This window comes from Cryptotermes secundus, unplaced genomic scaffold, assembly GCF_002891405.2.
Source record: "Cryptotermes secundus unplaced genomic scaffold, Csec_1.0 scaffold1799, whole genome shotgun sequence".
NCBI classification, from domain to species: Eukaryota; Metazoa; Arthropoda; class Insecta; order Blattodea; family Kalotermitidae; genus Cryptotermes; species Cryptotermes secundus.
The window spans coordinates 371,160-384,249 of record NW_019721788.1 but is presented as its reverse complement, the minus strand read 5'-3'; the positions used below and the strand labels follow the sequence as shown (position 1 = coordinate 384,249).

The 13,090-nt window shown below is 40.0% G+C and overlaps 1 protein-coding gene across 4 annotated transcripts in view; it reads right to left on the bottom strand.

Moving 5' to 3' along the window:
- Window positions 1–13,090, bottom strand: part of LOC111861212 (calbindin-32) — a 380,162-nt gene that overhangs the window by 161,652 nt on the left and 205,420 nt on the right. For all 4 annotated transcript variants that reach the window (XM_023845604.2, XM_023845602.2, XM_023845601.2 and 1 more), the window contains exon 2: window positions 4,842–5,091. In XM_023845604.2, the coding sequence (XP_023701372.1) occupies window positions 4,842–5,013 (172 nt within the window). In that variant the 5' untranslated portion in view covers window positions 5,014–5,091. The remainder of the gene's footprint in view (window positions 1–4,841; window positions 5,092–13,090) is intronic.

The following is a 13,090-nucleotide window of genomic DNA, read 5'->3' as shown; positions in this document are numbered from 1 at the left end:
CAAGGTCAAGAAAATGTGGATCTACGTGTACATCCACTCCCCCATAAGTCTCCATGGCGTAGCGCTTAACCGGTTAAACAGAGGGACAACTTCTCCTTTTACCTTTATCCTCACTGGCATTACCTTGATATTACATGAGGTTTCTCATGTCGACAGCTGGAAGCTAGAGGGAACCAGTAGCAACACGGTACACTGGAAGTACATGTACAGCATAATTTATACAAATTTATCGGTCATACTATAGTATCAACTGTTGCTGGTTTCAACGTCTCACGTGCAACACGTCCTTCTATGAAACTTACTGAAAGTTATTCACTTTAAAAGTTTTACACATCACATAACTTTTAAATTTTAAAAGTTTTTCACTACGTGTTTCGACCAAAATGGTCATCATAAGAAGTTTAAAATTATAGTTGAGGAAACTGTTGTGCAGTGCCTTCCGACCAAGGAACAGAATACAAAACATAGTAAAACTCAGCCCGCAAATGGATGGGTACAAAAACGTGGTGTATTCCAAATGAGATGTATGGATTTCCCACTGAAGCACATAGGACAGACGGCCGAATGTTTCAGACTAGATATAAAGAGCACATACAGGCAATCAGGAATAACAATCGTAACTAAGGACATTCGGATCATTAAACATAGCAAACGCATATGGGAGTGTAGCTGACACAATGAAAGTCTTAAAAAGAGAGGAAAAAGAAAAAATATCTTAACATACTAGAAAAATGACATACATACAAAATGAATGAAAACAGATTGCACGTCAATGACACATAAGAGTCTATTGACATGTGTAACCCTATATTTGAAACATTGCAGTAATTAAACGTCAGATAGCGACACATAAAGTAAAAGAAATATATGCAAAGGTAAGGTAACGTTTCACTTGTAACAGGCTGTGAAAGCCCATATGGTTGTGAGAGGTTGAGGCTCCTACATTTTGTAGACAATCGGCTCAGAGATGGCGGTAAGGTTGTCAGCCTTACGCGCCTGCCGCCCTTTACCCCGCAGGAAAACTACTGATTTTCATTTCTGTTAGAAGCCGAGTCGAACCCAGGAGCTGGAAAAATTAGATAAATAGAGAAAATCCACCTCATCTGGATTTGAACCCGCGACCTTCCAGCTTATAGCATAGTGCCTCGATCAACTATGCCACCGCGTGTCCCAACGAAAGATATGTACAAAATATTAACAGTATATTCATAAAGTTAAATTAAGAGGTATATCCAAAATCGCAGGATGACCGTTGTGATAGAATAAGATGTTCATAAGAATGTGCTACAGAGGGCCGGATGGACACTGTCTATGCCAGTTTTGTATATACTGTCACGTATTTGGAGTCTGCGTGATTATAATAACGGTAGATACTGTAGGGTTCTGACGATGGTATATAACACGCAGAGATACTGGGTTTTCGGACCTTATCCATCGTCCGGATTCTAAATAAATAATAAAAAACAAAACTTTTCGGAAACTGAATCTTTCCAGTGATTGAGGCTAGCTCTTTCTAAGGGACTCAACAGAGTAAGTGTCTTCCCTCACCTGAGGACGGAAACAGATCCAGTTTCCTAAACGTTGTGTTTTTTCTTAGTTATTTAGAATCCGGACGATGGACAAAGTACGAAAACCCAGTATCTGTGTAGTAACAGTGGGTTCTGGATTTGACGATTGGGTTTACTGGCACTTCTTTATATTTCTTGGTTTTACCAAGTGGCTATTTGATGCTGCATATTCCCATTATTGTATCATACAGGCTAAATGATCCTGCCTTGCTGTATGCTAAGAACACGCCAGATAAGAACTAATTAGAACTTGCCAGTTACTACTCACTGTCTTCCTCGTAACAAAAGTCTACTAAACAGTGTTTCACAACCGGCGGGACAGGCCCCACTGGTAGAACTTATGGTCGGCGGTTTGGAACTAGAAACTAATAATTAAATCCCTCACACAAAATTCAGCCATATAAGAGATTTCCTGCATCACAAGCACAAACTGTTCATTAGTGCTGTAGTGTAATCATAATTATACAAAATAAATGCAAGGTTTTTATTACTTAGTAATATAACGTTACCATGAATTGGTAAGGGCTCTAAGATCTTAGGCGCAGATAGCTGCTGCAGTTGATATGAATGCAACTCAGCCCCCCCCCCACACACACACATATAGTTTTACCAATGATTTTTGTTGATGATTAATATAATATTCTATTAAAGTATTAATAATCGTAAACATACACTTCTTAGGAAACTAATATTTCGTTTTTACTATCGCGGGTCATAATGACCTGAGGGACGCAAGATATAGAGGACTATGATTCTTTGAGGTGTAATGTAAGACGCTAAAATGAAGTCGTTCTAATTGATGAAAAGTTCTTCCGAAACTAAGATCGGAATATATTTAAAATGTTGTTATGTTAAAGAAAATTTTAAAATAATTTCCTTCTCACAATCCTCTCAATTCTGTTTATCAAACGACATGTTACTCTGCGAAACTGTAGTTCCAACCGGGGCTGGATTATAGCAATGTAAAGACAAAGTTCACCACTGGCAAAATACTGTACAGCGGGATTGCAGACATGGCAGGAGTAACCACGAGATTCCATAGGCATGTCCAACTCCGTGCTTCAGTGAGCTGGATGGGGGGATACAACTGAGAGGTTGCGGCTAAATTCCTCAGACAAACAGAATCAGAGGTTTTGAACTGCGGAAGGACATACATCTCGTGATATTCCCACATTTTGTGGCCTTCCAGTTTATATTAGACTACATGACTACGGACGCACCAGGAGTCTCCGTTCTTCAGCAACTGACTCACATAGTTACTTATCCATTTGGGTACAATGATTAGCGACATACTTCACAGAACATTCAGAATGTATTCTCCATACGTGCAATTTGAGCTTTCGCAATATCTATTAAATTTAACTGGGGCTAACAGACGGCCCAACTTTTGAAAGGTGCCTACAATGAGCTGAATCAGCCACACACATCTTATGTGATTGTGAGCGTATAGGTTACCTAAGATATCGCCACCTGGGTCAATTCTTCATGGAACCAAGTGACTTTTATGACACAACCATAAATAAAGTCCTACATTTCAATCGCAGTGTAGGAATAACAAAGGGTTAATCCAAAGGGGGCCGGTCACGGTAGACGAGCGGTCTAAGGCATGTACTGTCTTTGCTCGCTTGGAAACCGGGGTCGTGGGTTCGAATCCCACTCAAGGCATGGATGTTTAGTTTGTGTGTGTGTGTGCGTTTTTCTGTGTTTGTGTACAGGTAGAGGCCTTGCGACGAGCTGATCACCCGCCCAAGGAGTCCTACCGAATGTGTAAGATCTAGTAAACCGAAGTGAACGGGGAAGTTCATGGAGGTAGGCCTAGGCCCACTGGGGATGTAGTGCCAAGGAAAAAAAATCCAAAGGGGAACCACAATAGATCATTGAAGGTCGCAGTACGAGGGCCGGTTTCTGTGGCTCACGCCTCATATTCATACTCATCTGTTAGACTTGGTTTCCATTTATTACACATATAAATTTATCTCTGAAGAAGGTAATCAGTTCTGTAGACATTGCACTACATAGGAGTGATTATTGTAATCAAAGAAATCTTAAGTTCTTAATAACATTCACATTTTGCCTCCTACATCTTCTTTTGTGGAGCCGCGATAGCTCAGTCGGTACAGCGACTGGCTACGGGCTGATCGGATTTCGAGTCCCGGTAGGGTCAAGAATTTTCACTTTTCCAATCATCCAGACCGGCTCTGGGGTCCTCGCGACCTCCTATCCAATGGTTGGGGAGGGTATTTCTCAGGGATTAAAGCGGCCAAGGTGCGAAGCTGACCACTTACCTCCAGCTAGTGCCAAGATGAAGAGACTACGGACCTATACATCCACTACCCCATACGCCTTCATGGCGTAATGGTTAATTAGTTAAGCACATAGACAATTTTACCTTTACCTTTTACCTTTTACATATTTTGTACGAATACTCATTTGGGAGAAAGCTGAAAGGTCGTTATGTAAATTAGATATATAGAGAACAGATATAGACTAAATTTGAATTCGCGTTCCATAAATTCATAAAGATCTCTCTAAGAAATTTCAAATAAACAATCTTATACGTGTATGGATTCATTTCGAGCGAAAAGTCAGACCCCATTAACCCGTTCAGCGTATGAACAAAGCACTGCGTGAAGTAAAATGTATCAGAGATTACCTAACAGTCTATTATTAATATTGTCACGATTTTATGGAGTGTGACTATAGACGGGTATTTTATTGATGACCGGATTTATTGGACTCTTTGATACAGTGTGTGACTATACTTTACAGTTCACTGACACACACACACACACACACACACACACACACTGGTGTCCACAGTCACGTCTTCACTGCCGTTGCTTGGTAGCAGCTTCCAACGGCGGACGTTCTTCTTCCTCTGGGTTCCCGAACTGTTCCCGGCCTCAGGTACCAGCTACTAACAGCAACAGCTCACAACGACTGAACCGCAGCTGTTCCCTGACTAACTCACTGACCGACTGATTCAGTCACTCACCAAAAAACTCGCTCAACTCAACTGACTCTTACCAACTCTCGTGCTATAATATCTAGGCACGGAGAACACAGAAAACAATGTTCGTCTGTTGCTGCTTACTGACCGCTGCCTAGTAAAGGTCGTTGGCTAGTTACTTGTTTCGAGGTCGTTGCCTATCAACGGATCTACATGCCACCATATCTTTACTTTCAACAGAATTAGGTCCAATGGGATATGAATTTTGTTGTGTTTATTTGTGGTCCATTCAGGAAACAAGTTATCTGCCTAAACGTACTCACCATCCTTGTCGTAGTGGCTCCAGACCTCCATAAACTGGTTGGCAGACAATTTCTTGAGTTCCCGGCTCTGAGGGTCGCGATACTGCCTCATGAAGTTCGTGGCCTTTTCCAGGTTCAATTTCTTGGCCCTTGCAGCTGCTGCCGCTGCTTCGGCCGCCGTCGCTGCAGCCATTATGACGTCAGTAGTCGCTTCTTACACCAGAGTTCGCACCGTCTTCCTCAGGAAGTTGTCCCAGTAGCTTGGCTCCTCCTGCGAACATAGAAGCAATAGTTATGACACTTAATTTCTTCTTCTTCCTCCTCCTCCTCCTACTCTTATTCTTGACGGATTAGGCCCTCTCGCCTCTTCCCATTCAACATTAATCTGACGGACCAGAGATCAGTCTTGCCTCGAGGCCTCTGCCTGTACAAGACTACACAAACACAGAGAAAACAGACAAATATCCATGTCTTCAGTGGGATTTGAACACATGGTCCCAGTGTTCGAGTGAGCGGAGACATTTCATGCCTTAGCCAGGCGTTTCTGTAATCGGCACTTACTTTTCCTCAGATGCTTAAATCTGTATACTGAGGCCAGCAAAAATGTAAGTCAGTAACTAGAGAATGCAATTATGCATTTCTGTGCAACATGGTCCTTAGTATTAAGGCTGACTAAGTCACACTTGTCAGATATGACACCTAGGGTCCTCACAATCCACTATATTTGCCATAAATTTTAATGGAAAACTTGTTCGTTTTAATTATTTTGGGAAATTGGATGTTCAAAGGTGAGGTGTTATCTAGTGACTTTTTTTTATTGGCACTACAGCCCACATTTAGGCCTAGGCCTACCTCCATGAAACTCTCCGTTTCACTTCGGTTTACTAGTTCTTACACAGACGGTAGGACTCCTTGGGCGGGTGATCAGCTCGTCGCAAGGCCTCTACATGTACAGAAACACAGAAAAACGCACAAAAACATCCATGCTCTGAGTGGGATTCGAACACACGATCCCGGCTTCCGAGCGAGCGAAGACAGTACATGCCTTAGACCACTCAGCTACCGTGACCGGCATCTAGTGACGTTACGTCTGTACAAATTTAATGAGGAGTTGTGAGTTATGTAGAAACTTGTCAGAGAAATTATTGCTACGGATACGGGGGTTCTACAAGCCACCTCTTCTTTACAAAATACGGAAAATAGACAAAGAGCCAACACCTCAAACTTTAATAGACGTAACTACACAACTGAAACTCGTGGAACTGGGTTTTCCTTGAGTAGTTGTAGTTACTTAGTTGATCAAGAAATCCCGTGTTGTGGAACCCGAAAATGCAGCACTGTCATCACAAAAGTCTGCAACTGAAACACAGCCCCATGTTAGTCCGTCCAATCCATATCACATCTTCAAAATCCAAATTCATCTTGATACCGATATCAGAGGTAAGAGGGTGAGGAGACACTGCTACCCCTCTAACCTACACACACACAACATACACACACACATATGCATAATTCATAATTGTGGCCACAGTTTCCCCCTTCCACCAGGAAGAAAAATATTCACGAAAATGACTAAATTATAGCACACCTACTCATTGCATTAATTAGTTAATGTTTTGGAGACGCCTTTCTTCAAATCCATTTATACATTTAAGGTTGTGAAAAAATTGTTCTCCTTTCAAATTTATGAAATATCAGAAGTACATTATTTTGGTAATAATAATAATATTAACACAATATCAGAATTAGAACCATGATAGAGTTACTATTTCTAAGGCATAATTTTTCTGTCTCTTTTTAAAAATTTATGTAAAAGTGACTGTTTCCGAAAATTGAAACGGGAAGAAAATAAAGGGTGCCTTTCGGAAATGAATGATTCTAAAACGTCTTGCTTTGCGGCACGTTTAAGCTTGATATTATGTGTTTCGGTTGATTTGGCAACAAGGGCCTGCTTTGATTACACCTTATTAATTATTCAAACACAAAATGAAATGTGATGTTAACACGTATGGCGCGACACAAATTGCATATTCCCCTCCGCTCGAAACCATCAAATCACTTGGCACATGTTATGATGTCATCACAGAGCGAAAAATAAAGATCACTAATAAATTCTATAAAAATGTGATTTATCTAAACTATTTGCGATCGACTGTGTTGAATTAAAATTGCATTCTCAATGAAGTTAAGAAAAAATTTAATTTGCTCTATATTTGCTCTTCAGTCGGTTTAGATTCTTGTTCTTCCCACCTTCTGCCTGAGAATGTTAAGATCACAACTTATACAGACTGCAACTTGAACTCTTATCTTATACGGGCGTGATAAAGACTGAATTCCTCCCGGTACTCGATGAACACACTGAGGGTGGTTATCTTTGGATTTCGTCTCAGCATATGCTGCAGCTGTTTCAACGTTTCGGCGTACACTGCCGAAGTTAAACATTTAGAATTTAGATATAGGCTGCGAAAAACTAAGACAAATTTAGGGTGATAGAGAAAAAGTACCGAAAAACATATTTCGGCTAAATAAATGTGCAGAAATGAAAGGACAGCGAAGATTAAATTACTGAGCATTTTCAACATGCCTTAGCCTCTCCTCTCCTCTCCTCTCCTCTCCCCTCCTCTCTTTCTTCTCTTTCTTCTCTCCTCTCTCTTCTCTCTTCTCTCTTTTCTTCTCTTGGTATGTAAGGTAGTAAGGGTAATGTAAGGGTGGAATATGGTACAGACTTAGGAGAAACGAGAAGTTGTTTACAAATCTCAGAAAATAAACCTGAGGAAAAATACACTAGAGGAACCTGGCCGTAAATTAACACCAGAACATAACATTCAAGCCGACCTTAGAGACACTGCACGTGGGAATGTCGGCCTACTCAACCTCTCTCAGTATAGGGTCCGATAGACAGGGCTTCCCAATAGCACAGCAGTGCAAGAAAACATTGTGCATTCGATTTTAAGCATCGAACTTTGTATTTTCATTGCATTCTTCCATCTCACGGCCGAAGAAAAGGCATGCCCAGACTGATGGTAAGGATGAGTTTCGCCGGGTTTGTATGCAACATATCCCACATATTTGTCTTGCGTGCAGTCTAAACGCCTCCATTGAAGGCTAAATCTGAAAACAAACGAAGTACACTGATTGCTCAAAGATGCTGCATTAACTATAGAAGCGATTCTATGTGGTGAATTACAAGTAAACTATTAGTAATAATTTTTTTATCTGTGTAGTACAGCTCATTTCTCTTTATAATTAGAAGTGAGCTGAAATACACAAATTCAATTTCCATGGCTTTATGTCATTTGTGGCGCAGCTATGTCATGATTAGGTCTGCTATATTGAAACATGCGAATTCGTGGGCGTAACAAGAATTCCCTTAAATAGATGATTTAATTCATCTGACGATAATAATTTCTTTTGTTGTGAAATATGGAAGTATTTTACTGTAACTTTAAATACTATAATCAGGACCTACCAGGAGCCAGTGTAACCACAAATATCCTCATATATATTTCTCTTTTCTTGGGGTAAAACAAAGATAAGCTATTTCCATTTTGTATGAGTTATTACCGCACCTAATCCCCAAACTGATCGACCCTTCTGATGTAAGGTATCATCTATTTTTTATTAAAATATAGCTATTCTACATTTCGTTGTACACTCTTTTCCGTATAACACGCTTGGGGTAACTTTATATAAAAGGCAACAAAAGGATTACTTACTACGAAATGGACTCTCGCTTCCAGTGTCCATGTAGCGTGTGTTAATTAAAACTCGCAGTTCGAGTCATGACGTTGTCTCGAAAAGCAAAATGAAACAGATTAAAGGCTGCGACGCACGTTAGCCTTCACTAACGTTTATTCAGCTGGTCTCTAAATTAAATTCAGGACAGAATAAAACTCATCTTATATTGCTGCATAAAATGTTTCAACCTGTCCGCTTACAAGCTTCTCAGTATTCATATTTCTTTTTCCTTGGCACTACTGCCCCAGTGGGCCTAGGCCTACCTCCATGAACTTCTCCGTTCACTTCGATTTTTCTAGATCTTACACATTTGGTAGGACTCCTTGGGTTAGTGATCAACTCGTCACAAGGCCTCTACCTGAACACAAACACAGAAAAACGCACACACACAAACTAAACATCCATGCCCTGAGTGGGTTTCGAACCCACGATCCCGGTTTCCAAGAGAGCGAAGACAGTACATGCCTTAGACCGCACGGCTACCGTGAGCGGCCCAGTACTCATATACCATTCCGAATTCTGAAAAAAAAAACGGACACATAATTTGTTCCTTATTTTATTAGGATATACTGTATATTGTAATGTGTTTGGCTACTGAGGACGCCGTTCGTATTGGTAATTGGTTTTATTAATCACTTACAGGTCGTAACTACAATTACTTATGACACTCTTGCTGAATTACACAATTCACAATCACTACATATTATTCTTCTCACGACGAAATTTCCGTGGTTATCTTCCACAGAGAAGTCTTTCACTGTCACTTAAACACTAAAACACTCTCGAAAACTCCCAAGTACTGATGAATACTCTCCAAATATCGGCATCTGTTCAAAGTCAAAGTCACATTGCGACTGACGGTCAGTCAGTCAGTAAGTCTTGGTTTCGAGCCCCATCTGGGGCTTGCGACCAGATATTTATTACTGTTTGACGGTTACGGTCTTGATTTTGTGAGTCGCCCTCTCTGACGAGAGGACGGGTGTGTCTTTGTATATGCTGCTGGCCCTTGCCAGGGCAGTCTTTCTTGGGTCCGAGTCCCTTGAGACTCGTGATCATATTTTACTGTCTCAGATTTGAGACTTCTCTTTTCGTCCCCTCTTACGACTCGCAAATCCCATCTGGCATCTGTTCTGTCTGTAACTGTCGTTATATAGCCTCCGCACTGACCATGGAGAAAACAGCCTGTATTGTTGGAACGTGTTTACCAACTGATTGCATAGCAACGGTTCCGGCTCTGACTTCATAGAAAAAGCCGTACTCTCATTGTTGCCTTGCGTGTATTTGGTCGCAAGGTGTTTCGCAGTCATTTACCTAGCTATGCTGTGTCCATCCACGTTACAACATGTTTATATACGACGTAGATTTTTCTATGCCTAATTTTCATTATTTTATTTTATATATATTATATAATATATATATATAATGACTGTGTGCGTGTCATGCAGTAGTAGTTTTCACGTACTTGCACAGGTAGCAGCGCTGCATTCGAGAATATACTCGTATTATCTGCATGTGCATGGTTTATGCTCACCGTCTTACAGTGTATACACTTTTTCACCTTATTCTTCACTTCCACACTACATGTTTCAGCACTAATGTGTCATCCTCAGGTGTCTTTATTCACGTTAAACTATTGTACTGCATGCCATGATGTCTTCATTCTAAAATGACTAAAATCTGTATTCGTCATATAGGACGATGAATTCTAAATAATAAAACTTTTCAAGATTCTTCCTGGCACATTAGTGCTGAAACATGTAGTGTGGAAGTGAAGAATAAGGTGAAAAAGTTTATACACTGTAAGACGTTCAGCATAAACCATGGACATGAATCAGTGTAACAGGACGCTAAAATATAACAATATTATCTGCAGTGTCAAGATGTAACTTAATTCACTGCAGTGCCGAAAGGAGAGAACAGATAGAAACATGAATGGAACAAAGAAATTATTTTCATCTGATCCTATTTCCTTAACTATGAAATATAACATTCTGTTTCATTATTACTACTCTTACTACTACTACTACTACTAATAACACAAGCTTTTTATTTCAGAAATGAAGGCAGTGAAGAATGAAGATGCAAAAAACAATGAATTTTTATTATCTCGGAAAATCCTTGCGTAACTGAACAAATGGTGGCTTCTCAAAGCAGACTCAGCTCCAGGGAGTTAATCAGTTCTTCTCACAAAGTCAATAAAGCGAAGACACTCTGACGAGGCAATATAAAGCTGTCCCTATGTTCAACTAAGCACTACACCATGAAGACGTATGGGGAGTGGAATATACAGATCCACGTATTCTTTACCTCAGCACTAGATGGAGGGGTGTGGTTAGCTTCACGACCCGGCAGTCTCTCTGATATAATTGGATTGCCTTTAGTGCGAGAGTACAGTACTCTCTTTGCAAGGCGGATTTCATTGGTACGAATTTGTTGACTAAACCACCTAGTGCACAGAACTTGAAAATTACCAATATAAAATTTCTGAAAGTAAAGCTGTAACACGCGCTTTTATTTATAGACAACTTGTTGGAGCTTTGTTTTCCATTTGGTACATATTTAACAACAAAATAAAAAATCAGCTTATGGCCTATGCAATATAATAAATTAGATTTACAAACAGTAGAATGCAAACAAATAGACAACAGCAAAGAGAGTGTTGGACGTAGAAAATGTAAATAGAGGCGAATGGGGAATCTGCTACTTCAAATTGGACTACACTTTTCCACTTCCAGTCTCAACGGATAGGTACAATGGACGGAGCCGATAGGCTTTCAGACTCTCAGATCGAAACAAAACAAATTGTGTAGGCACGCTAAGGGCTCTGTTTCACGGAACGTTAGCATAGTTCGTCTCTGCTGAAGATCAATGCAAATCACGTGACACAGCTCTAATCTCAATGCTATAATCTGTCATCTTGTACAAAAATCAAAACTGGAAAATAGAATCATATTCAGTTTTGAGTATGAGTCTATGAGGTGCATTTCTGGAATCAGTGAACAGAAATTTGTGGTCCAAAAGGATCAGCCATTTCGATAGAAAGCATCTGCTTCATTGTATTCATTCCACTTGCAGCAGAAGACGAGCTGGTCATTACTCTCTCTGAACAAAGTTCCCGAAAGAAACAAATTACTTTCCTGGAACTTGAATTCGGGTTTGTAGTAGATGCTTGAGGGTTCATATCCACCCTGCTCTAGCAAATGGAGGAACTGCTGCTGAAGGAGAGGAAAGGGACAAGTAAGAAGCGGATAGGAAGATGAAGAAATAGCGTGAAAGAAAATAGAAAAATAATAAAATATAATGAGAAAATTAATCTGAAAGCGAATGAAAAGGAGAGAACGGAAATGTAAATAAGACAAATTTGATGAGAACAGGGGAAAGAAAATGAGATTTATATTAAACATGAAGTCGATGAAAGTTATTTTAAATTCAAACTTCTTACTATACATGCAGAGACAAGGTTTTAAACGTGACACATTGTAGATATCATCCAGGAATTTATCTTAGAAATTAAAAGAGGGAAGTGTGAAACTTTCATTAGAATATCACTTCCCACTAATATAACACATATTTTAACGAAATCCACAATTTATAAAGTGTAATAACCTAAAACTTTAAGAGCTGTCTGAAAGAAAAATGAACAGGTAATTTAATGAGACGAGTAGTAAGAAAGAAGACAACGTAATTAGGAAGTGGGTAACACAAACGAACAGGAAAAACGTCTCTGACGGGATACTGGATATACCTACCTTGGGATTCTGCGCGTCTCGTCCCAACGTCACAGAGGACTCAAGGAGGGTTGCATGAGAACGAGACGGCAAGAAACTGTACCAGCTGGGATGTAGGAGAGGAGAAATGAAGAAGAGGTTAGGTAACGAGTAGTTTCAAGCACGGCAGTTACCTGCTTTAAAGCTTAAAAGCTCTGCATTTTTTCACAGTGCACTTACAAATTTCCTGTTATTCTCGGAATTAAGAACATTAATTTCAGAACAGGGTTAATAAAATAAACTAAGTACGTAAGGGTGAGGCAGTGTACGTTCTGTGAGGCAGGAAATGAATTTGTTGTTATTAAATAGATTAATTACAGGCTTTAAATTTTCAGGGCATAATTATGTATGCATCAGCAAGAGTTCATTAATTTTTCCAGAAGAGAAGTTTCACGATATGCACCAAGCACTTCCATGAGGCGAAAAGTCTGCTGAGGGCCGACTCGAAGAAGGTGTGTGAGTAAGATGTACAAGTTATGATCCCAACTCCAAATGCCTTCTGAATAAAACATGATCAGCAAAGTCTGCTGTTGGGTTGATTTGTGGAGGAATAATTGCTACCACTTAGAACAAACCGTTCGATTCGCAACTTTACTTGAGTTAAGGCGCCTCAACTGGGGTTAACGACGTGGCTTGCATCATTTAGTTACTATCGGATTTTGACGATGGTGTATAACACATAGAGATATTGGGTTCTCGGACTTTATCCATCGTCCTGGTTTCTAAGGGACCCAACAGAATAGGTGTTTTCCCTCACCTGAGGAC